The sequence below is a fragment of the Ciconia boyciana genome, chromosome 3, assembly GCF_034638445.1.
Source record: "Ciconia boyciana chromosome 3, ASM3463844v1, whole genome shotgun sequence".
Lineage (NCBI taxonomy): Eukaryota > Metazoa > Chordata > Aves > Ciconiiformes > Ciconiidae > Ciconia > Ciconia boyciana.
In genome coordinates this window covers 116163549-116190250 of record NC_132936.1, presented here as the reverse complement: position 1 = coordinate 116190250, position 26702 = coordinate 116163549, and the positions used below count along the sequence as shown (strand labels likewise).

The 26702-nt window shown below is 42.3% G+C and overlaps 2 protein-coding genes across 2 annotated transcripts in view; one reads left to right on the top strand and one right to left on the bottom strand.

The window, feature by feature from the left end:
- Window positions 1-24995, bottom strand: part of MRPS5 (mitochondrial ribosomal protein S5) — a 92593-nt gene extending 67598 nt beyond the window's left edge. Inside the window, exon 1 of the mRNA XM_072857275.1 lies at window positions 24851-24995. Coding sequence (XP_072713376.1) covers window positions 24851-24911 — 61 coding nt within the window. The 5' untranslated portion in view covers window positions 24912-24995. The remainder of the gene's footprint in view (window positions 1-24850) is intronic.
- On the top strand, window positions 19262-20048 carry LOC140648921 (endogenous retrovirus group V member 2 Env polyprotein-like; the record flags this gene model as incomplete). Its single annotated transcript, XM_072855404.1, is given in 2 exon segments — window positions 19262-19585; window positions 19587-20048. Coding segments are annotated over 2 exon segments (786 nt in total), but the record flags the coding sequence as incomplete, so codon positions are not given.
- Window positions 24996-26702: the final 1707 nt, after the last annotated feature.

Genomic DNA, 26702 nt, shown 5'->3' with positions numbered 1-26702 from the left:
ATTTGATGTATATGTATGTGATTGAAGAATATAAGTTTTGGTTGATGCGAACTGTGGTATGCACGCTAGGAGGAGCGATCCCCCGTGCATCCAGCGCTGCAATAAAGAATGCCTGCTTCTTAATACTACATTGGTGTTAAGGAGTTTGATTCCTGATTTCGGTGACAGTTTTGGCGACCCAGATGGGACTTTGCTTCTGAATTTCGATGGATCTGAGGGATTGCAGGATCTCCAGCCAGCACCGAGGGATTCTCGGGGAGAACCTCCGATCCCTGGACCGAAGAATTCTGAGCAAGATCCCCTAGAACAAGGTAATAAGGCATTCTTTTAACGGGTAACAGAACTTTAGGTAGGACGTGGGTTAGAGTCCCACTTTGAGCAATACGTGGGGTTACAGTCCCACTTTAGGTAGGACATGGGTTAGAGTCCCACCAAAGGTAGGACGTGGGTTAGAGTCCCACCAAGCCTGCTCGTAAGGCGCGGCGAAAGCTACGCAGGGTTGGGCTAAGAGGTACCTCGGTTGGTAAGTCTCTGCTAGGCGAAAGCCTGTGGAGCGGGGCCCAAGGGGGAGTCTTCGACGGGGGGTTGAAGTCTCCAAGGTTGGGATTTCTGGCAGGGGGCTGGAATCCCAGAGAGAGCTCCAACATGGGTTGGGGTCCCTCTGACTAGTGCTTGTGATAGTGCACAATCACAACCACTAGTCGTTTGGGAGATGGGTACATTTCCGAGTAAGAAACCCATCCCACAAAGAACACCTTTGGGATGTATTTTAAAGCATTGGAAAGATCTGGGGGGGTGATCCTTTGACTCGGAAACAATTAATTGAATATTGCAATCATTGGTGGCCAATGTATACTTTGGAAGGTGGGGAGAAATGGCCAAAGAATAGTCCATCGCAATATAATACCATCTTGCAATTAATGCTATTTTGTAAAAGGGAAGGAAAGTGGGATGAGATGGCATATGTGGATTTGTTTTTTACACTGCGAAATCATCTGGAGTGGCAGAAACAGTGTGAGATACATCCACAAAATTCAAGGATAATGGCTTTGAAGGGGGAAAAATCTGATGGGGATTCGAGAAAGTGCTGCCCTACTTGCAGTATTAGTAAAAGATGTTTAAAACATAGATCCGAGGAAGATGATATTGATTTCTTGGTTGCACCCTACCGGAGATGGGGAAATTATCGAGGGGATCACATCTTGGAGGCTGATAATGCTTCTGCTCCTCCTACAGAAGGGGAAGCAGAGGGATTTAGCCCGATTTCAGGAAGGACACGAGGAAGGAGAGGAGAGGCTGGACCAGCTTTTCTCCAAGCCCCTCTTCGAGAGGCAGTGGGGAATGATGGTCCGGTGGTGGTAAAAGTCCCTTTCTCGATAACTGATTTAAGATCATGGAAAGAAACCGCAGGCATCTATCAGGAGGATCCCAAAAGGGTAGCCAAGGTGGTTGAAACAATAATTAGAACACAAGATCCTGATTGGAATGATTTACAAGTAACATTGGATACTTTAGTTGATGATACTGAAAAGAAAATGGTATTACATACTGCTAGAAAACAGGTGGAGGGAGCACATGCTAATGGGGATTTACAGGGAACGGTGGACCAGAATTTTCCATCTGCAAATCCTGAGTGGGACCCTAATCAACCGGGACCCAGAGGAATGCTAACTAGATATCAGAAGTGGATTTTATTCGGAGTTAGACATGCTATGCCAAAAGCGATAAATTGGTCAAAAATTTATGAAGTAAGACAAGACTTAAATGAGTCCCCTTCAGCCTTTATGGAAAGACTGAAGGTGACTGCTAGAAAATATACTAATTTGGACCCAGACAAACCAGAAGAAGCGATACAATTGGCTTCCATATTTATGGGTCAATCGGCCCCGGACATTAGAAAGAAACTTCAGAAATTGGAGGGACCTGAATCTAGAGATTTGGGCAAAATGCTTGAAATAGCTTGGACTGTATATAATAACAGAGAAAAAGAAAAAGAAATGAGGCAAGCAAGAAGGGATGGAAAATTACTGGTGGTTCTGACTGAAAATAATAGGAGAGGTAGAGGAAGAGGACGAGGGATGAATATTGGTGAAAGGAGATTTGAAAGGAGGGTAACTCCCAGATCGGCAGAAGATCAATGCGCTATCTGTAAGGGGTGTGGGCATTGGAAAAGGGAATGTCCCAAATTGAGAGAATTAGATCCTTCGCTACAGGCAATTAAGTTGATGACTTTGGACGATGAATCATGAAGGAGACCAGGGGAATCAACCCCAGCTGAACCCCTGGTTACACTGAGGCTAGGGAATGAAGAAATAGAATTTTTGATAGATACAGGGGCTACTTATTCGGTATTAAATACATGTAAAGGGAGACTTAGTCAGGAATCAGTAGATGTTGTTGGTGCGACAGGGCAAAAGGAAAACCGACCCTTTTTAAAACCGTTAAAATTTAAATTGGGAAAACAGTGGGTAACTCACCAGTTTTTGTACATGCCAGAATGTCCGTTACCTTTGCTAGGACGAGATTTATTAAGTAAATTAGAGGCAGAAATAACTTTTAAAGATGGGGAGATCAAATTACTAGTACCAGAATCAAAAGCCATGAAGGCAAGAATGTTTATGTTACAGGATTCCCCTAATGAAGAACGGATTCCAGAAGAAGTAGAGAGTGCTGTAACCCCTTTGGTATGGGCAAGTGGAGTTCCAGGGCGATCTAAATTGGCAGAGCCAGTAAAAGTGACTTTAAAACCTGGAGCCAAGCCAGTAAGACAAAAACAATACCCTATTAAGTGGGAGGCTCGAAAGGGGTTGGAGAGGTTAATTATAAAATTTTTAGAATATGGGCTTTTAGTAGAATGTGAGTCTGAATTTAATACTCCTATATTACCGGTCAGGAAATCAGGAAGCAAAGATTATTGGATAGTCCAGGATTTAAGGGCTATAAATCAAATAGTTCAAGATATACACCCAGTAGTGGCTAATCCATACACTTTGCTGACTGCTTTGAAAGAGAAACATAGATGGTTTACTGTACTGGATTTAAAGGATGCCTTTTTCTGCATACCTCTGGATATAGAAAGTCAAAACATATTTGCCTTCAAGTGGGAAAGCCCTGCTACAGGACGGAAGATGCAATTGACATGGACTGTACTTCCACAAGGATTTAAAAATAGCCCTACAATATTTGGGAATCAATTGGCAAAGGAATTAGAGGTATGGAAAAGACAGAATCAAGGAGAAGGTGTATTGTTGCAGTATGTGGATGACATTTTGGTAGCAGCAGAAAGCAAAGAAAAATGTTTTGAGATGACTATTAGTCTTTTGAATTTCCTGGGCCAGGGAGGATATAGAGTCTCCAGAAACAAGGCTCAAATCGGGAAAGAAGCAGTAATTTATTTGGGATTTGAGATATCTCAAGGACAGAGACAACTAGGGAGTGAAAGAAAAGAAGCCATTTGTCAAATTCCTGAACCTAATAGTACAAAGGAACTTAGAGCCTTTTTGGGTATGATCGGATGGTGTCGACTTTGGATCCTGAATTATGGGCTATATGTGAAACCATTATATGAAGCCCTAAAAGAATCCAAAGATCAGTATCTGACTTGGACACCTGAATGTCAGAAGTCATTCAGAGAACTTAAAAAGGCATTAATGATGGCCCCTGCATTAGGTTTACCTGATCTAACCAAACCTTTTGAGCTATTTGTGCATGAAAGGCAACACCTGGCCCTTGGAGTGTTGACGCAACGGTTGGGATCCTGGAAGCGGCCGGTGGGGTATTTCTCTAAGCAACTTGACAACGTGAGTAAAGGATGGCCAGGATGCTTGCGTGCTGTGGCAGCAACAGTATTGCTGATTCAAGAAGCTCGAAAATTGACTATGGGCCAAAAGATAATAGTATATGTACCACATAGGGTAATGACTGTTTTGGAGCAAAAGGGGGGTCATTGGTTATCCCCTAGCAGAATGTTGAAATATCAGGTTGTTCTACTGGAACAAGATGATGTGGAATTAAAAACTACAGCAATTGCAAACCCGGCCATGCTTTTATCGACGGAAAATCCTATGGGGAATTTAGAACATGATTGCCTGCTAACTATTGAGCAAGTCTATTCTAGCAGACCGGATCTGAAGGATGAATCGTTGCCTAATCCTGATCTGGAACTGTTTACGGATGGAAGCAGCTTTGTGCAAGAAGGAAGACGAATGGCTGGTTATGCTGTCGTCACCACCAACAAGATATTAGAGTCAGGGACACTGCCTGCAAATACCTCGGCGCAGAAAGCAGAATTAATGGCATTAAAGCAGGCTCTACGGATGGCAGAAGGAAAAAGGGTAAACATATGGACTGATTCCAAATATGCGTTTGGTGTGATTCATGCTCATGGAGCTATCTGGAAAGAGAGAGTACTGCTATCGGCCCAGGGATCACCGATAAAGCATAAAGAGGAGATTCTCCAACTTCTGGAAGATGTGCAGAAACCAAAGGAGGTGGCGGTAATGCATTGTAAGGCTCACCAATTTGGACAGACGGCTGTAAATATAGGTAACCGACTGGCGGATAAAGCTGCAAAAGAGGCTGCAGAGCGAGGTATCCTTGCACTAGTACCAGTAAAACAGATGAAATTCCCAAATTTGAAGCCAAAATATAATAAATTGGATGAACAATTGGCAGAACAATTAGAAGCATCTCAAAATACAGAAGGGTGGTGGGTAACACCAGAAAAACAGGTAATAGTGACCCCGCAAGTTATGTTAGAACTTGCAAGGGAAAGGCATGAGCAAACACATTGGGGTGTAGATGCTATGGTTTCTAGTTTAAAACCATCTGTGGTATGTGTAGGGATGACAGGAATAATTAAATCAGTAATAGCTAAGTGTCCAATTTGCCTTAAAAATAATCCCTTGAATCAAAGGAAAGCACCCTTGGGAGTTACGAAACAGGGTAATTCCCCAGGGGATTACTGGCAGGTTGATTTTTCTGAGTTACCTAGACAAAGTGGATATAAGTACTTATTGGTACTAATTGATACGTTTTCTGGATGGACGGAGGCTTTTCCTTGTCGCACTAACAAAGCAAGAGAAGTGGTTAAAATATTGCTAAAAGAAATAATACCAAGATTTGGGGTACCAATAGGCATGTCTTCGGATAGAGGACCCCATTTTATAGCAGAAGTAGTTCAACAAGTGAGCAGAATCTTAGGAATACAGTGGGATTTACATACTCCCTGGAGACCACGGTCAAGTGGGAAAACTGAAAGAATGAATCAGACATTGAAGAGACAAATTAGTAAAATCTGTCAAGAGGTGTCTTTAAAATGGCCACAGGCCTTACCATTAGCTCTTTTAAGGATTAGGATTCAACCAAGATCTAGGGATGGTATAAGTCCATACGAAATCTTGTATGGCAAACTTTACCAGACTCCTCTAATCCCAGGGGATATGAAAGTGGTGGGGGAAACGGATTTAAAAGTGTATTTGATTTCTCTAGGAAAGACCCTCAAAGCACTTCGGAAGTACATTGTGCTGACTAGATCGCTTGCCTTGGATACACCTGTACATCAGTATCAGCCGGGTGACTTGGTGTATATAAGAACTTGGAATTCTGAACCATTGCAGGAGAAGTGGAAAGGACCCTTCCAAGTACTGTTAACAACCTATACTGCAGTTAAAGTGGAAGGGGTGGAACCGTGCATACATTATACTCGAGTGAAGAGGGCTCCTTCCTGGAAGATTATCAATAGGGACCCCAAGACTGCTAAGTTGACTTTAAAATATGTTTAAACAAAGGAGTTACTATCATGGAATGGGAGGGGCATGGATTTTGATCTGGAAACTGATGATGATGGGAGCATTGTTTGGAATAAGGGAAGACAGATCAGAAGTGAGGGCGGAAAGGGGGGATCCATTGTCAATAGAAGCAGAACAATTAATATACCTCCCAAGAAACACCCCAGAAGATAATTTGATGGTGGGGTTAATAAAAGAATTTGCTAACTTACAGAATATAACCCAGATAACTGCATGCCTCCCAATTCCAAGAGCGGTGGGTGAATCAATCCCATGGGGAATTTTGACAACAAATTTGAGTAGTGAAAAATCCAACAATGACAGTGCTTCTTGTGAGCAAGTTCCCGTTGTTGGATGGCAAGAGCAAATAAAATATGTCAAAAAGAAATGGAAAACCCCTGGGAATAGAGCAGATTGTGAAAAACTATGAAATTATGTTTTCATTAAGGTAGGGAGATATCACAATGTAGGTTGGTGTTCTTATGATGAGCCAATTAGGAAGAATGTCAGTCGAATTATTATGGAATGGAAATGTAAAGAGACTAACCGAACCGAACGAGAGATGGTTTTATGGGAATCAGTATGGTCAATGGCTATCTTATCACAATTTCAGTATATGGCTAACGCCTCTTGGTGTTTTACTTGGGATGGAATGACCTTTGCGGCTTTTCCATCAGTTAATGACAAGGGGAGTACATCCCGAGAAAAAGAGAGTATTGTATTTTGGTGGAATTGTAAAAAGATATATAATTGTAGTACAGTTAGTAAAGCAATTCAGAATGTTCCACCTCTGGCCGCCGCATTGAAATATGGATGTTTATGTAGAGGACTTAGAAGTGATTTACAATTAACTGATGCATATAAGCCCAAGAGAGGGACAATATTCAGTTGTAGAAAATCTACAATCCAGAGTCCAGGACACTTAGTTTTGGCAATGAGTGATGGAACCTGGTCCACTCATTTACAATTGGATGGGAAGGTAAAACAAATTACTCTGGGGATGCCAACATTATGTCCAATTTGGAAGGAAGCTCCTTTTAAAGGAAGCTTGGAAAATTTAAAATTGGAACGGATAAAGAGATCACAAATAGATGATAATGCAGAATGGAATGAACCTTCAACTGGAGTAAAAATTGGATGGGCTCTGGAGTCTCTGTTGACCCCCTTATCAACTTATAAGAATAAAGCCTGGTTGTATAAATTAACTGGTCAAGTAGAAAGATTGGCTAATGTAACCAGGAAAGGATTTAAACAACTAAACTTGCAGTTACAAGCAACCTTGAGGATGACTTTGCAAAATCGGATGGCCTTGGATATGCTCTTATTAAAGGAACATGGACTTTGTGGGTACTTGAGAGAGAGAATAGACCATTGTTGTATACACATCCCAAATGTCACTCAGGATGTTGAGCATGATTTGGATTTACTGGGACAAATAGAAAAGGATACTCAAGAAATGCAACATGATATGCAGGAGAGTTGGCTCGACAAAATTTTTAGTGGATTGGGATGGAACTTTAGCTCCTGGATAAAGTCCTTAATTAGCACTGGACTACTATTATTGATAATATTTTTGATACTATCACTTATTTACTACTGTTTAAAGAAAGAACTCACTAGCAGAACTACTTTCAATCAGATGATTGTACAAACAGTGGCTAAAAGACCGGATTTAAGTGATTCAGTGACAACGCTCCCACCATCATATAGTGAAGGATAGATCATTGAATTGTTGTAGATTCCAATTGTTATTAGCTAAGGAAATAATGAACTAGCATATAGTGAAATTTTTAAGATGGAAGTACTGAAAAGATTATTATTTCAAAACTTCCAAAGGGGGGAAATGTAACCGAAGTAGTTAATTGATGACTTTTGTAATCAAGGGGGGGGGAGAATCACATAGAATAGAGCACAATAAATCATGGTTATGAACAATGCTGCTATGTTCCCAGTACAGCCCCAGCCCATCTTGACAATAGGTCGAGGACTAGCTGACCTACTAGAACAGTTGGTTTGTACTAGAATAGGGTAGCCAAGCATCAATCATATTGTTAGAAACCATGGACCATGGAGAGGGAAATGGGTTACATCAGCCAGGTGGGATTGCGCATGTGCAGAAAAAGGGGTCAACAAGGGGACACACCTGCACGACCACCAGAGACCACCGGAGACCCCCGTAGAAGCCCCTCGGAGCTCTATGATGCATGCGTAATGACCACGTGAATATGATAATTAGTTCTGGGAAATAGAATGAATATGCATGATCATTCCGGGAAATTTGATGTATATGTATGTGATTGAAGAATATAAGTTTTGGTTGATGCGAACTGTGGTATGCACGCTAGGAGGAGCGATCCCCCGTGCATCCAGCGCTGCAATAAAGAATGCCTGCTTCTTAATACTACATTGGTGTTAAGGAGTTTGATTCCCAATTTCGGTGACACTACAACATCCGACTATTACAATTCATAACAGAAGTTGTTAAAGCCCAGAGTGAGATCCTGGCTTCACTGAAACTAGTGACAAATCTCCTATTTTCTCTAAGGATTCAATCTTTTTTAAAGTGAGACTTCAAATCTTTTTTAAGACTGGCAGCAAGAGAATACCAGTTCTAAGCCAGCAATCAAAATTATATGTCTAGGAAAACCCAGGGCCTGTGTTGACCATATTCTGGACACTGAGAGATGAGTGAGATGGGTCAGAGATGGGTCTCTGAACTGCAGCAGGACAAGAGGGAGGAGGAAGACATGGGAAAAAAACAAACAAATCCACTGAAAGGGTTAAATCCCTGACAATCCCTGACTAAGACACAGACTTGCATTTTTTTAGTTTCACTCACATCCTTGTTCTCTTTTGTTCTCTTCCCCTGCAAAGATAGTTTTGGTTACCTGCTGAGCAGAGTTGATGGTGGGACATTTCCTGTAACTTCATACCTGATAGGACTAAACAGGCCTTGAGCAAGCTCGTTAGGCTTCCTAATTAAATCACTGATAACAGGAACTCAGGAGGTTTGTGCCAAAGATAAGCACCAAAGAACTAGTTTAAATCGACCCCCTAATGACATTCTGAGGCCAAAGGACTGATGAGCTAATTCAATGACTATATATGGACAAAGAAAGCCCAAAGTTCAACTAGTGGACAACATGAGGAAGACTATGGAAGACCACCAGGAGGGTGAAAAGACCCTAACCCTAATTTTACTGCGCATGCTTGGACTATGTAAATGAATTCCAGGAACTCATCACCATAAAACTGCCCTTTTCAGGAAATCTGATGAATATGTATGATCTTTCTGTATATGAACTGATGTGTTGTGCTAACCTGGCGGAGCAATCCCCAGTGCTGCCCAGCGCTGCAATAAAGAATACCTGCTTAATAGTCATCCTGACTATTGAGTCCTGATTTCGGCTTTTCACGGCAACAATTTGGCACCCCAGATGGGACCCGCTCTGCTTGGCTGCAGGACCCGGTGAGAACAGGACTCCCTAGGGTACCCCCGGGATTTCCCGGAGGGACTCCTCGCCTCAATCAGATCACTGCGAGAGCAGACAAGTACCATCTAAAGGAAAAAAGGTATTCTTTAAATCTTTCTAGTTTTCTGTTTTGGAATTTGGGAGTGGTCATTTGGAAGGTTCTCGTAAGTCGTAGGAGACGTCCTACGCTGAGCGCCATATACCAGGCTACTAGTGCCTGAGGGTATACATTTGGTATTTAGTACGTTGGTACAGGCACGGGTTAAGCCTTGTACTTCTGCAATAACGTGCCTTTTGGTATTGGTACACTTATGAAACCCGCATGAGTTTGTACTGTTGTAACCAGATGTAACCAAAATTATTAGTTTGTTCTTTTGTAAATAAGCAACATAGAGATAGGAGCGGGGTAGGCAATGCTTTAATATTGTGTTTGTACACTTATGGCTATGGATATGCTACTATGCCCAAAGACAATTGGACAAGGAGTACTATGGACATGCTGCTATGTTCCCAGTACAGCCCCAGCCCATCTTGACAAAGAGTCGAGGACTAGCTGACCTACTAGAACAGTTGGTTTGTACTAGAATAGCAATAGGGGTAGCCAAGCATCAATCATATTGTTAGGGACCACGCACCATGAAGAAGGGGAGCAAGTTACATAAGCAAGGTGGGATTGCGCATGTCCAGAAGAAGGCGTCAACTAAAGGACACACCTGTACGACCACCCAGGACCACCAGAGACCCCCACGGAAGCCCCTCGGAGCTCAAGGACGCATGCGTAATGACCACGCAAATATGATAATTAGTTCCAGGAAATAGAATGAATATGCATGATCATTCCGGGAAATTTGATGCGTATGTATGTAACTGGACAATATAAGTTTCAGCTGATGTAACCTGCGGTATGCACGCTAGGTGGAACGATCCCCCGTGCATCCGGCGCCGTAATAAAGAATGCCTGCTTCTTAATACTACATTGGTGTTAAGGAGTTTGATTCCCGATTTCGGTGACAGTTTTGGCACCCCAGATGGGACCCTGCTTCTGAATTTCAACGGATCCGAGGGATTGCAGGATCTCCAGCCGGCACCGAGGGATTCTCGGGGAGAACCTCTGATCCCCGGACCGAAGAATTCTGAGCAAGATCCCCTAGAACAAGGTAATAAGGCATTCTTTTAACGGGTAACAGAACTTTAGGTAGGACGTGGGTTAGAGTCCCACTTTGAGCAATATGTGGGGTTACAGTCCCACTTTAGGTAGGACATGGGTTAGAGTCACACCAAAGGTAGGACGTGGGTTAGAGTCCCACCAAGCCTGCTCGTAAGGCGCGGCGAAAGCTACGCAGGGTTGGGCTAAGAGGTACCTTGGTTGGTAAGTCTCTGCTAGGCGAAAGCCTGTGGAGCGGGGCCCAAGGGGGAGTCTTCGACGGGGGGTTGAAGTCTCCAAGGTTGGGATTTCTGGCAGGGGGCTGGAATCCCAGAGGGAGCTCCAACATGGGTTGGGGTCCCTCTGACTAGTGCTTGTGATAGTGCACAATCACAACCACTAGTCGTTTGGGAGATGGGTACATTTCCGAGCAAGAAACCCATCCCACAAAGAACACCTTTGGGATATATTTTAAAACACTGGAAAGATCTGGGGGGTGATCCTTTGACTCGGAAACAATTAATTGAATATTGCAATCATTGGTGGCCAATGTATACTTTGGAAGGTGGGGAGAAATGGCCAAAGAATAGTCCATCGCAATATAATACCATCTTGCAATTAATATTATTTTGCAAAAGGGAAGGTAAATGAGATGAAATAGCTTATGAGGTATTTATTTTTGCTTTGCGAAATCATCTGGAGTGGCAAAAACAGTGTGGGATTATCCAGTAAAATTTTATGGTATTGACTTTGGAAAAAAACAGGGAAAGAATAAGAGTTTAAGATTATGTTGCTCTGCCTGTAGCATTGGAAAAGGGAATGTCCCAAAGTAAGAGAATTGGATCTTTCGCTACAGGCAATTAAGTTGATGACTCTGAATGATGAGGACTGAAGGAGACCAGGGGAGTCAAACCCAGCTGAACACCTGGTTACATTAAAGCTGAGGAATGATGAAGTAGAATTTTTAGTTGATACAGGGGTAACATATTCGGTATTAAATATATGCAAAGGGGGGTTTAGTCATAAAACTATAAGTGTTGTTGGGGGAGCAGGGTGGAAGAAAATCGGCCGTTTTTACAACCTTTGAAATTCAAATTGGGAAAGCAATGGGTAACTCATCAATTTTTGTATATGCCAGAATGTCCATCATCTTTGTTAGGAAGAGATATATTGAGTAAATTGAATGCACAAAATAATTTTTAAAAATGGGGAGACTCACCTGTTAATACCTGAATCAAAAGCTGTGGAAGCGAGAATTTTTATGTTACAGAACACACCAAGACCGAAGGAAGAAATTCCTGCAGAAGTAGAGGATGCAGTAACACCCTTGGTATGGGCTAGTGGAATTCCAGGTCGGTCTAAATTGGCAGAACCAGTAAAGGTTGTTCTAAAATCTGGAACTAAACCGGTAAGACAAAACAGTATCCTATCAAGTGGGAAGCTAGAAAGGGGTTGGAAGAATTAATAACGAAATGTTTGAATTATGCATTATTGATAGAGTGTGAATCAGAATATAATACCCTGATATTGCTAGTGAAAAAGCAGAATGGCAAGGAATATAGGTCAGTTCAAGATTTAAGAGCCATAAATCAGATTGTTTAAGACATTCACCCAGTAGTAGCTAACACATATACTTTGCTGACATCCTTAAAAGAAAAACATAAGTGGTTTACTGTACTTGATCTCAAGGATGCTTTCTTCTGCATGCCTCTAGACAAAGATATCCAGGCATATTTGCCTTTGAATGGGAAAGCCCCACCACTGGATGCAAGACACAACTCACCTGGACAGTGCTAACTCAAGGGTTCAAAAATAGTCCTACAATATTTGGTAATCAGTTGGCAAAGGAATTGGAAGTGTGGAAAAAAGAATAATATTGCAGTATGTAGATGACATTTTGATAGCAGCAGAGACTCGGGAAGACTGTTTACAAGTGACCATCAGCTTGTTGAACTTTTTGGGACAAGCAGGATAGCGAGTATCAAAAAGCAAGGCCCAGATTGGGAAAGAGACTGTGATATATTTAGGCTTTGAAATTTTGCAAGGACAAAGAAGATTGGGAGCAGGCAGAAAGGAAGCAATTTGTCAAGTTCCAGAACCCAGAACGATACGGGAATTGCAGACATTTTTGAGTATGGTCGGGTGGTGTCAATTGTGGATCCTCAATTATGCAGCTTTGAAAGGATCCCAGGAGAATTACCTGTTGTGGACACCTGAGTGTCGGACAGCTTTTAAAAATCTGAAGGCTTTGATGTCTGCACCTGTGATAGGACTCTCAGATTTAGCAAAGCCTTTTGAATTGTTTGTACATGAGTGATAACATCTTGCTTTGGGTGTGTTGACTCAAAAATTAGGAACTTGGAAACGGGCCATTGGGGATTTTTCTAAGCAATTGGATAATGTCAGCAAGGGATGGCCTGGATGTTTGCGAGCTGTGGCAGCAACTGTACTCTTAATCCGAGAAGCAAGGAAATTAACCATGGGGCAGAAAATTACGGTTTATGTCCCACGTATGGTAACTTCTGTCTCGGAGCAAAAAGGGGGGCAATGGCAGTCCCCAAGCCGCATGCTTAAATACCAGGTCACTCTCTTGGAACAGGATGATGTGGAACTTAAAACTACAACAGCAGCGAACCCAGCAATGTTTTTGAGCTCAGAAATGGGTGAGTCTTTACACCATGATTGTTTGCAAACTATTGAACAGGTATATTCTAGCAGACAGGACCTGAAGGATGAATCGTTGCCTAATCCTGATTTGGAGCTGTTTATGGATGGAAGCAGCTTTGTCCGAGATGGAAAACGGATGGCGGGGTATGCAGTGGTTACCACCACCCCAAGTGATGAAAGCTGAAGCTCTCCCTGTGAATACATCAGCACAGAAAGCAGATTCACACACATGGAGCTATCTGGAAGGAAAGAGGACTGTTGTCAGCTCAGGAAGAAATTCTTCAACTCCTCCAGGACATCCAGCAGCCCAAGGAAGTAGTGGTAATGCATTGTAAAGCACATCAATTTGGACAAACCGTGGTAAATGTGGGCAACCGATTGGCTGATAAAACTGCTAGAAAGGCAGTGGAGCAAAGCATCCTTGCCCTGGTACCAGTAAAACAGGTAAAACTTCCAACCCCGAAACCAAATTATCGTAAATTGGATAGATTATTGGCAGAACAGTTCAGAGTAGTAGAAAATGAGGTGGGTAACATCCACCTGGCAAGTCATAGTTACCCCACAAATAATGATAAAATAGTAGAGGAAAAAAGAGATAAACACATGGGGGAATTGAAGTGATGATTGTGGATTTACAGAAATCAAGATTGCTGTGTGCACATCCCAAATGTTACAGCTGCTTTGAATGAACAAATAGATGACATGAAGAGGGTGGCACAGCAGACTCAAGGTTTAAGGATTGAAATGCAAACGAATTGGTTAGGCCAAATTTTGGAACGTTTTGGATTTCCTCTTAAAAGATGGATAACTGAGTTGTTACAGACATTAATCATTTTGATTACAGTTGTTTTGGTGATTTGTTTGGTTTATCAATGTTTAAAGAAAATGTTGACACAGAAATCAGCGATGAAGCATGGTACACCAATGCCAGGAGAGAAGCCACCTGCTTATGTTGAGATATGAAAGATTAAGAGTGGAAGTATTGAAAAGATGATTATTTCAAAACTTCCAAAGGGGGGAAATGTAACCAGATGTAACCAAAATGATTAGTTTGTTCTTTTGTAAATAAGCAACATAGAGATAGGAGCGGGGTAGGCAATGCTTTAATATTGTGTTTGTACACCTATGGCTATGGATATGCTACTATGCCCAAAGACAATTGGACAAGGAGTACTATGGACATGCTGCTATGTTCCCAGTACAGCCCCAGCCCATCTTGACAAAGAGTCGAGGGTAGTTAGAATAATTGGTTTGTGTTAAGCGTGCCAAATCATTTTTAGGGACCACGCACCATGAAGAAGGGGAGCAAGTTACATAAGCAAGGTGGGATTGCGCATGTCCAGAAGAAGGCGTCAACTAAAGGACACACCTGTACGACCACCCAGGACCACCAGAGACCCCCACGGAAGCCCCTCGGAGCTCAAGGACGCATGCGTAATGACCACGCAAATATGATAATTAGTTCCAGGAAATAGAATGAATATGCATGATCATTCCGGGAAATTTGATGCGTATGTATGTAACTGGACAATATAAGTTTCAGCTGATGTAACCTGCGGTATGCATGCTAGGTGGAACGATCCCCCATGCATCCGGCGCCATAATAAAGAATGCCTGCTTCTTAATACTACATTGGTGTTAAGGAGTTTGATTCCCGATTTCGGTGACACTGTTGGCAGTACGGATTTACTGGCACCAAACTCGGATATTGGTTTATTGATATTGAATTTGGGTATATTCGTTAGGCACTGCAAAATCGGCAACTAAGTGTGAATGAGCTGAGTTAACTCTGGTGTGACTGGTGAGTGACTGAGACACGGTGTGACTGCAAAGTGAGTGTAGAAAACCTGGAGACCTGTGTGTCTCATCCTGAAAATGAACGTGAACCACTTTTCCTCGTAAACTGTTTTATTTGTGACCAAAATTCATGGGTTGTATTTGGATGAGATATTCAATGTGAGAATTGTGGAACGTGGTCAGAGTGGGAGGATAAAGCGCGACAAGTTGAGGTTATTAAAATAATCTGTGGGAGAATAATGGAAGTACAGAATCAATAAGGTAGAAGGGGGGGACAGCAAAGTGGTGGTATTGTAAAGAAAAGCCCCCTAGGATGTATCTTAGCACACTGGAAAGAGATAGGGGGACAACCAGGTGGGAGTGTGAATAAGAAAACTATAATCAAATATTTTAATCAGTGGTGTCCCCTGTACAAATTAGAAGATGGTGAAAAATGGCCCTTTAAATTATAATACTATATTGTAGTTAATGTTGTTCTTACGGAGAGAAGGAAAATGGGATGAGGTTACGTATGCGGATATGTTTTTTTTACTTTGCGGAATCGCCCGGAGTGGCAGAAGGACTGTGGTGTTAACCTCCCGCCGCATGGAGGCAGCCTTGGAACAGAGAGGAATGGTGAATAGAGGAGGATTTAGAGGATGAGGAAGGGGAAGGCCCTCTGGAAGTGGAGGAGGACTGGGGAACGTATTGGGAAAGAATCAATGTGCGTATTGTCGAGAGGAAGGACACTGGAGGAGCGAATGTCCAAGACTCAAAGGAACCCCGCAAATCTTGACTGCTGGAGCAGAGGCCAATTGTTGGGGGCCTGGGGAATCTACCCTAGCGGATCCACTGGTTAAGATACGGCTGGGGAGACAAGAGGAAGAAGTAGAATTCTTAGTAGACACAGATGCTTCTTTCTCTGTTTTAAATCAAGAACCGATACCTGTGAGTAAAGACTTTGTGACTGTAGTGGGAGCTACTGGCCAACAGGAAAAGGTGTTCTTTCTAAACCCCCTCAATTTTAAAGATTTACACCCTGTGGTGGCTAATCCTTATACTTTACTTACTAAATTATGAAATAATCAAGTATGGTTTACAGTATTAGATTTGAAAGATGCATTCTTCTGCTTGCCTCTGGCCAAGGAGAGCCAAAACCTATTGGCATTTGAATGGGAAAGTCCTACTACTGGTAGGAAAACCCAACTTACCTGGACAGTGTTACCCCAAGGTTTTAAGAACAGTCCAACCATCTTTGGGAACCAATTAGCACGAGAACTTGAGACATGGGGTCCTCCCTCCAGAGACAGAACTCTTCTACAGTATGTGGATGACTTATTAATAGCAACTGAAACAACATCTGATTGTATTCAATGGACTATTAATTTGTTGAACTTCTGGGGACTGAATGGGTATCGAGTCTCTCAACAGAAAGCTCAGATGGTGCGACAGCAAGTAACCTACCTTGGATATGAGCTATCTGGAGGACAATGAGAATTAGGAACGGAACAAAAAGAAGCCATCTGCAGAACCCCCCTCCCTCAAACGGTAATGGAACTCAGGACCTTCTTGGGAACGGCAGGTTGGTGTCGATTATGGATTTACAATTATGGAATAATAGTAAAACTTTTGTATGAACTTTTGAAAAACAATCCCACTCAATTGATTTGGTCCAGAGAAGCTCAAAATGCGTTCAAAACGCTTAAAAAGGAACTGATGAAGGCCCCGGCCCTGGGCTTACCTGATGTTACTAAACCCTTCTGGCTGTTTTCCCATGAAAAAAAAGGTGTAGCTATGGGAGTCCTAGCTCAATGACTGGGACTCTACAAAAGAGCTGTGGCCTACTTTTCTAAGCAGCTGGACAAAGTAAGCAAAGGGTGGCCAGGGTGCCTACGAGCTGTGGCAGCTGTAGTACTAAATATCCAAGAGGCCCGGAAATTTACCTTAGGCCAAAAAATCACAGTGCTGGTTTCACACACAGTATCAGCCGTACTAGAACAAAAAGGAAATCATTGGCTTTCTCCATCCCGATTTTCACAATATGAGGCTATTCTAGTTGAACCAGACAATGTTAGTATTGAAGTGGCTAATGTTACGAACCCAGCTTCTTTCCTCAGTGGAGTGACATCTGAATCATTGATACATGACTGTTTGGAAACCGTAGAGACTGTATGTTCTAGCAGACCAGATTTAAAAGAAGAACCCCTGGAAGATGCACAAGACTCCTGGTTCACGGACGGAAGCAGCTTCGTCCGACGAGGTATTCGAAAGGCTGGGTACGCGGTGACAACAGCAAACAAAGTAATTGAATCTCAATCATTACCTGCTGGAACATCGGCTCAAAAGGCTGAAATTATTGCCCTGACATTAAATTATTGGCAAAAGGGAAAAAGATAAATATATGGACAGACTCCAAATATGCCTTTGGAGTTGTCCACGCTCACGGAGCAATTTGGAAGGAACGAGGACTACTAACTGCACAAGAAAGACAGATCAAGCATGCTGAGGAAATCCTTCACCTATTAGAAGCAGTCCAATTGCCAACCAAAGTTGCCATCATGCACTGCCGAGGACACCTGAAGGGTAACACTGACCAGGAAAAATGGTAATAGGTTGGCTGATTATGAGGCTAAACAGGCAGCGGAGAGAATGCAGAAGATTTTAACCTTAATTCTAGATAATAGAAGTAGGAGTCTAGGTGACCAAGAAAATGTTGAATATTCTAGGGCTGATAACGAATTAATAGACGATATGGGAAGGCAGGTTCCCTCCAAAGGATGGGCCCACTTGAGTGATGGCAGGATTATAATTCCTGCCAAACAGGTATGGGGAGTTGTTAAAGAAGAACACAATAAGACACATTGGGGAGCAGATTCCCTGTATAAATTTTTAAAACAAAAATTAATAGGGAGAAATTTGTATACTACAGTTCGACAGGTGACTCAGCAATGTGAAATATGTTTGAAAAATAATCCCAATACAGGTAACCGGGCACAATTAGGAAGTATTGGGAGAGGAAATGTACCAGGGGACCACTGGCAAATTGATTTCTCTGAACTTCCAAGAAAAGGGGGTACAGATACTTATTGGTACTTACAGACACCTTTTCCGGATGGCCAGAGGCATTCCCTTGTAGGACAAACAAAGCAAGAGAAGTAACTAAGGTATTATTAAATTAAATAATACCTCGATTCAGGGTACCTACGGTCATTTCATCAGATAAGGGGTACACATTTTTGTGCAGAAGTAGTGCAACAGGTCAGCAAGCTATTAGGAATCGACTGGCAATTACACACACCCTACAGACCACAAGCCAGCAGGCAAGTAAAACAACAGATAGCTAAAATATCTCAAGAAGCAAACGTATATTGGTATCAAGCACTACCTATTGCACTACTTCGGATACGTGTAAAACCTAGGGCCAAAGAAAATCTGAGCCCTTTTGAGATACTATATGGGAGGCCATATCAGGCCAAATATCAAGGGGAAGATCTGAATCATCTGGGAAATTATTATTTACAAAATTATGTTATATCGTTAAGGAAAACAATTGGAAAAGATTAATAAGAATGTTTTGGGAACCAGAGCAAAAGGGTTAGATCACCCAATCCACCCATTTAGCCCTGGAGATTGGGTTTATGTTAAGAATTTTTCAGGTGACCCATTGGAGGAGAAGTGTTGCTAAGAAGTGTTGCAGGTGTTGCTAACCTCTTTCACTGCAATCAAGATTAAAGAGCAGACAGCTTGGATCCATTACTCCTGAGTAAAGAAAGCTTCTGAACTGTGATGGATCATCGCAAGTGTTGGAGATTTGAAATTACGGTTACAACAATAACTTTACTGACTTTAAGCTTATCAGTACATGCTTGGAACAAGAACTTGTATTATAATGCGATTCAGATGCTAGCGAATGCTGCAGGGGCTAAGGATTGTTGGATTTGTACTGCCCTACCGAGAGGCAACATGAGACTCCCTTTGTATGGCATAGGGTCGATTCATTGGAATTGTGACAATAATACTTGGCCTGAGTCTTGGAAAAGACAAGATGGAGGATATTGTAGTTATGATAATTCAAGCTATGAGATCGGACCAAGATTCGAACTGCAGATACTAGATAATAACACCCAGATTCTAGTTAGCAATAATAGTTGCCTATGGAAGGCAAGATCCAATAATTGTCTGTGCTGCCCCCCCGATACAAAATATCGTAACTGTTCCTGTAGGAACGGGTGGAATGATTATTGGATCAACAAGACTGCGGTAGAAGTAGGAACTTGGAATTTGATGGGCTTGAACATGAAACCTATAGCCCTACCAAGTGGGATGCCAGTAGAAAAACACCGGTTGGATGGGTAAGCAAAGGATCATTTTACGGAGCTAATCTCACAGCCACCGATGGACCCTGAAAACTACCCAACTGGTATTGGTGGCTGTGTGGTGATGGTATCACCAGAAAGCAACTCCCTGCAGGATGGAAGGGAATGTGTACCATAGGTCATTTAGTTAGTCAGGATCGAATATATAATCAGTCCCAAATACCTAGGGGTATTTTGAGAACGTCCTGGAAATGGGCTAAGCGAGAAGACAACCCACTTGTAATTAGGGGAACAAAATTCCATAGCTTTGTTAGATGGTTCTTACCGTGGCTAGGAGTAAGCAAGCTAGAAAAGGCCATAGTAAATATTTCCGCAGTTCTAGAGCAGATGGAAAATTTAACCATAAATACTATAAAAAAATTTACAGACAGAAGTATCTTCCCTCAGTGAGGTTGTGTTGCAAAATCGAATGGCATTAGATTTATTGACTACCAAAGAAGGAGGTGTATGTATGATCATTAATACCAGTTGCTGTGCATATATCAATAAAGACAAACAGGTAGAAGCCGATCTAAATGCACTCTGGGAGAAAGCACAAATATTCCAGGAAGTATCTTCGGATGATACTTCATTGGGGCTTCGAGATTTATGGGATAAATTGACTTCTTGGCTTCCCAACTTTGGATGGTTGAAACAATTATTAATTGGATTGATTACTTTGGCGATTTTAGGAATATTTGTTTGTGTATTTCTTAAGTGTTTTCTTTGGTGTTACCGGAATTCAGCAGAGACATATAGTGATTGGAAAAGAAACAAGATCAGGCATCAGGTAGAAAGGGGAAGGTATTTTACTCAGACCCTTGAAAAGGATGAAATATTATGAATTTTGCAAACGTAAAATAATTAAGGATAACACCCTTTTAGGCCTAAAAGATTTGAAATATTTTACTAGTCATAGTTAAAGAGCCTTACTAATTTAATAGTAATTTTATTGATTTTATTGTAGTTTTTGTAATAAGCTTCGTTTCAGATGTAATAAGACTGTATATTGAGGACTGTAGCAAGTAAGCTACAAGCCCTCAAAAAGAAAAGGGGGGAATGAAATCCCCAGTGCTGCCCAGCGCTGCAATAAAGAATACCTGCTTAATAGTCATCCCGACTATTGAGTTCTGATTTTGGCTTTTCACAGCAACACCACATTATTCCCAAAGTCTGAAACATTGAGTGCTGACATTTAATAAAGTATACCCACAGACTTCTGTATACATACTGCTATCAAGGGAATAGATACTTTGAAAGGAGAGCAAAGAATAAAACTACTTATGGAATGTAAACAGCTTGAAATGTCACATCTCAATAAAACAAATAAAGCATTTTGACATGTAAGTATGTACAGTTAATGCATCATATCCTCCATACATCCTGCAAACACCCGTGATGGGATTTTTATTTAAAATATAAAATCTCTCTTACAATAAGCTATTCAAAACTGAATCGTTTGTAAAAGCAAGACAGGTCATGAATGCTGGACTGATGTCTTGCCACCAGCAAAAGACACATTAACAAAGCAGAAAAAAAACCCCATGCTTACTATATTTAAGTCATGCTCTGCACTAACAAAATTAACTCCTCAAGAGATACTTACTTCACTGCTACAAACATTACAATTAAAACCCTGCACTGACTTTTAAGTGTTGTCCTTTGCTGGCTAAATATAAAGTTTTATACAAGTATAAATACACATATATTCAGCACTAAAAATTCACTTAACAAAACAGATATAAAACCATTTCATTCTTCTCATAAGATGCAACAGAAGAATGAATCTCAAGATAGGTGGAAAAGTAAATCTAATGGGTTAACAGTCTTATTTCTGCAAACTTTAAAACCCTAACAGTTTTCCTGCTAACACTTACCCTAGTTCATACACAAGTCTACTACTTTACTGTACCCATTTCATTGTAACTTTCCTAATCTTTTTTTCAGTTACATACTAGTTTAACATGCCACCTTTAGGAGATTTACACACAGGGTGCAGCACCTGTCACCACACACAATGCCCAAAACTGGCATTCATTGCCATTTGCTTGGCATATCACCTAACATTCTGAAAGACAGCAAGCATGCTGAACACCCACATATTTACTTTACCAGTGAATGCAGTGTACAGCAAGTCTGAGCGCTATTTTTAAAAAAAAAAAAACAATTAGCAACAATTTAATAATCCCCTCTACTCCTGTAATTATTTTCCACAGGAATTAAATACTGAAAACTGTTCTTACCCAGTTCCGTACCTGAGAGAAAGAAACAGTGCATGAAGTTGGTTTCAGCAGTGAAAACTGCAATGTAAAAAAATTTTAAGAGCGAGCCATCAGGATCCTTATCGTGTGGTTATAATTAGAACTTTGGAAAAATTGCCCAAGTATAGTTCCAGACATACACATGGGAGGCTCTAGGCTGAAATAATCATGACATTCTGAAAAGGTTTGTGTACAAGAAAACAGAGATGTTCTGATTAAATTCCAAATTGCAGTTCTGAAGATATCAAGCACTGTTAACTTAGCCTCTAATGGGCAATGAAGTTTTTTTTTTTTTGCCTGGTTTTTCTGTTTAACATTTTGCTTGCTGCTTTTTATTCAAATGAAACTGTTATGCACAGAAATAACGCATTCATACAAACAATCACAACAGGAAAGACACTTCACAATTCTTACTATTTTTTTCATATCACCTCATAAGCGCTCAAGAAAGGCCCATGTAGTAATGAAATCTTTGCACTGATACAAACTGCTTTTTAAAAAACCCTCCAGCTACCATGGAAAAATTTGGATGCAAACAACTTAATTTCTCAAGCTAAAAACCATGCATTTAAGATCACAGCACATCAAACGGGTCACTATGTACCTGGGCTAAGCATGGAATACAAAGGTAATCAAATCAGAAAGAGTTAGATGGTCACACCTGAAAAAAACCACAGATTATTTTAATAAATTATTTAGGAGCACTTGCCACCTTTTACTTTTCCTGGTCTACTTGGAAGAAATATTTTTTTTTCAGGATATACTCTGTTACTAGACAGTGAAATTGTTTCCCTCCACCAAGGAAACACCACTGGCCTGCTTTCAAACCTCCCTGAATGCTCAGGCTTTAATTGCATTTTGACTATAGAATGGGCATCACTTCATTAGAGATTGTCCTGAGGAAGAAAAGAGACCAGAAATAATAATTAACTGCTTAGATTTATTTTTTTTTTTTAGGAGCAGAGGCAAGGAAGTTTTTAGAGGACTGTAAAAGCTAAAAACAGCTAGAGAACCTTTATTTTGCCTTTGATAGTGGGGAAGAAAGAAGGGACATCCTCTGCTGAAAGCAAAAAACATGCCCAGCTTCCAGGTGTTCAAATACCAAGCTTGAATATACTTTTGCCAATGTAATCTGGCCTTTCTTCCCACCTCAGTCACCAGCTTTCCCTGGAGAACACACATAATTAATGTAGTTCATGATAACTTCTGCCTAGAACACTTAAGTGCATACAAGCTACCTAGGCTGGGTATAGCATTCTGAGATACATTCACCAAGATTTATTAGCAGGGTACATAGCTGATGGCATATAACTCTAATGATGGAAGTCACTTTGGAGGAAAAGTGAAAACAAAAGGAGACAGAAAGACATAACGTGTCACAAGCAGTCTCCGGTGCTGCAGATTATTTACCCCCCATAAGAATTTCCCACAGTACATATATACTTTTCATCAGGTCCCTTTTAGACTCCTCACTGTGTACATGTAGGCTGGCTGGCTGTTAAGCATTGTGAAGGCATGTCATGGCATCCCTTAATGAATCCAAAACCTACAACCCAGAGGAAAGCAAAGGGAAGAAGAGAAGTTTTTCCTGCTCCTGCCAGTTGCTACCCAGGAGAATGCACCAAACACTACTGGGACTCACAGCTGCAAGGCCATAAGGACAACAGTATGAGAACAAGGAGAGAATACTGCCCCAAAGGCTCTGCAACAGTGCCAGGGCAGCTTGGGTGAAAAGGGACAGAGCTGCTGAAAGGCAAGCAGCAAAGTTGCAAGTGGAGGGCACTTAGCAATACAAAAGACTAAGGTACCCCTAGCACTGCTATAACTGCACCTATACTGCCTTAAGCTTGCGTCAAAACCTCAGTAGTATTCACTGCTTAGAAACACTGTATAATGAAAAGACTTTAATTTTCTCTTATGAGAAGGATGCAGGTCAAAAAAAAAAATATATAAAAATTAACTATATATTCAGCAAATATCACCCAGCAGAAAATTTCAGTTATACAGTATAACAATTTTCGCAATCTCCTAACCACAATTTTTGAAAGACAGATCTGAACTCTGATCCTTAGTGGAAACAATATACATGTTCTCCCTTCCTCCTAAGTATACTTTAACCTCTACTGGGAAAAATAACACATTTAAGTTCTGAAAAGTGACTGCAAAGGATTAAAATCCAGAAAAAAATGGCTACTGAAGAATTAGAGAAGTCTAGAAAACAAACTCAGATTCCTATCAATTAAAAATGTCCAGGAAGACATAAGAGAAGAAAGGTAAAAAGAATGGGAAGAAAACAATATTTGAACTAAAAACCAAACCACCTCACTCCATTATCTTAAGGAATACATTACTGCCCAAGTTACTCTGATGGGATAATAGATGACTGATACAGATTTCAAAAGGCACAGCTGACCTGCCCCAAACCCTGTAACAATGAGCGAGATCTGCATGCCTAAAGCCCATTTATGATTTGAAGTACATGTTTACTGCATGTGAAGAAAGAAATATGGAAACTGCTAAGTAGTGACAACAGCAACCTTGTCCACTGATGACAATGCAATTGTAAAGCTAGTTATTTCATAAGGTATTTATCACACTTCCTGTCCTGGAGAAGAACAACACGTACAAGACCAACTAGGTTCACACTACCTAGTAAAATACAGGCTTTAAAAAAAAGTAACATTTGTTTAGAAAGTCCCATTAGCATTGTTTAGATATAAAACAGAATTCATATCTAGCTCTTGTAGGACCCAGGATACAGAGCAGCTCATGCTCCTCTGTTGTGTTGTTTTCAAGCTAATCACTAGCCATTTAATACTGTGGCACAGTAACCATTATTAAGTCTCACAGATGGAGCCGAGTCCAACAAACAGTAAAGCACTTTTTCCACACTGAAATTAATACAATAGATGGAAAATCAGTGCAAGGGCTTATAAAATATAAGTAGACATATGTAGAGACACCCACATATGACAACGACCAGCCGCCTCTGAAGCGCAGACACACTCTTGATCTTCCTCTGTCCCCCCAGCAGCCCTGCCGGTATAACCCCAGAGCAGGCAAGCAGCAGGTCGCAGGGAGAACAGGTTGCCCTTACAACGAAGAGCTCTTACCAGGTCTTGCTCCAGATCTCTGGGAACGCGGCAGTGACACAGCATACTCACCTTCCGCGCTCACGTGCATACACACGTATGTATGTATATACGTGCACCACCACCACCACCACCACACCCCCCCCCCGCCGGACTGCGGGGAACCGCTCAGAGCCCTGCCTCCCGCGGTAACTGCCCGGACCGACCCGTTGCCACGGGAGACGAGCCCGCAAGCGATTACCGCCTCCCCTCCCCGAGGAGGCACCCCCAGTACCCCTGCCCTCCCTCATCACCTCGCCACGCCACTCGGAAGGCACCATAAGCGTACGCCCGGCCGATCGCCATCGCCGCCATGGTGACCCCTTCACCCGCTCCCAGCCACCGTACTTAGCTGCCCTCCGCACTGCCCTATGAGAAAGCGAAGGCAGCGAGAGAACGGCTTGGGGGAAAACTAGGGCGGAGCGGCGAGAACCAACGGCTAACACTCGGCTGAAGCCTTACTGAAACTCTCCCACCGTCCTGGCCCCTTCCCGCGAGCAGCTGCATAGCTAACGGTCCAACAGGCAAGCAGCCAGACAGGCCCGCAGCAGAGGTCCGTCGCAGGACCCCAACGGTCGCCGAGGCGCTGCCCTACGTTGGCGTGGGACTGCCCGCCCCCCAGGGGCGGAGCCAGGCGGCGGCTGCCCTCAACGCCGGGACGGCAGGTGGGCGGGCGATGCGGGCCGGCGGCCTTCTGCTGTCCGGCACGGCCCGGGCGAGGTCTTCGGTAAGGGAGGTGAAGTAAATAGCTGTCCGCTGTTACCTCTGCATTTCTTGCCCTCGCAACCGCCGGTGCCGGCAGCGGTGGGGGTGGGCTATGGATGCAGCTGGAGGCTCATCGGTGCGGTGCTGCGCTGGGGCTGGTGCCGGGCGCTGCCCGAAACCAAAGCTGGCATGAACACCAGGGCGGCAGCTCTGCCTGGAGCTCGTATGGCATTCCTAGGAGTTATAATCTCTTTGTCGGTGGCTCCATTCCCCTTTCACACACCTGAGGTGCTGTGGGCTGTGCAGTGTTCCTCGTGGATGGGGGCTCGGTTACATGAGGTGTCTCCTCACAGACAACTGTTTCCTAGTGGCTCTGCATTGCTGGTCAGAGTGGCAGCCAAGGCATGCTTGCTGTTCCGAGAATGCTGGTGGCCATTTGGTCCAAAGGGGCAGGTGAGCTCCAGCAGAAGCTGTTTCCTGCACAGGTGAACTTTGCCTGTGGCTTAGAAGGCTCCCCTCTTCTTGACAATAACGCTGTCAAATACATCTTGCAGTCTCCCCACAGCTCTTTTATTCCCCCGAACTGCAGCAACTTAGGCACCACATGCACTTTAGGAACTGCTCAAGACCCTGAACTCACTCGTGCAGCAAGTGTAACAACAAGACCTGGCAGTTCAGTATGCTGCACACACCTTACACCCTTTGGTGTACCCTTAGGGCGGGAACCATCTCCTACTCTCCTGCACGGTGCCTACCGCTGTGGCTATGAGGCATTATTATACCAAGAATGAAAAGGCAGAATGCTATGGGATGAATTCTTGCTTTTTCATAACAGTTCTTGGGGCAGGGAAAACTTTGCTGGAAGTGATTCACAGCAGCTTTTTTTCTCTCTTATTTTTCTTCCTCCTGTGCAGCAAAGCCAGTGGAGTTATTGGTCTGACTGCCCTCTTCTGCAATACAGGCATTTTCATATACTGCATTACCATTCTTCTTCCTGATGTACTAGTTCCAGTATTAAAGACTACAGTGCTAACAAATAGCTTAATTTGCATTAGTGAGCAGATGCAGACAACCTGCAATGTGTTCAGTATTTGTCATACATTCAACATGTAACATGGCTGCTTTGTACCTTATGGAACAAAAATACACTGAGAAGCTGTAAAGAAGAATATCCTGTAATGTGCTGACAGACCAGCTTCTGGCAGAAAATTGATGCAAGACATAATCTTTTAAACAGGATTTTTATCTTATTTTCAGGCACTTTAAATATGCCCATTCTCACAGCACTAAGATACCACATATTTCAGGACGTAACCCTGACAGTGTCACTAAGGATAAAACCAATTAGTCTCTCATAAATTCCTGCAGATATGTTCACTGCGGTATTTATTTCCAGTTCTT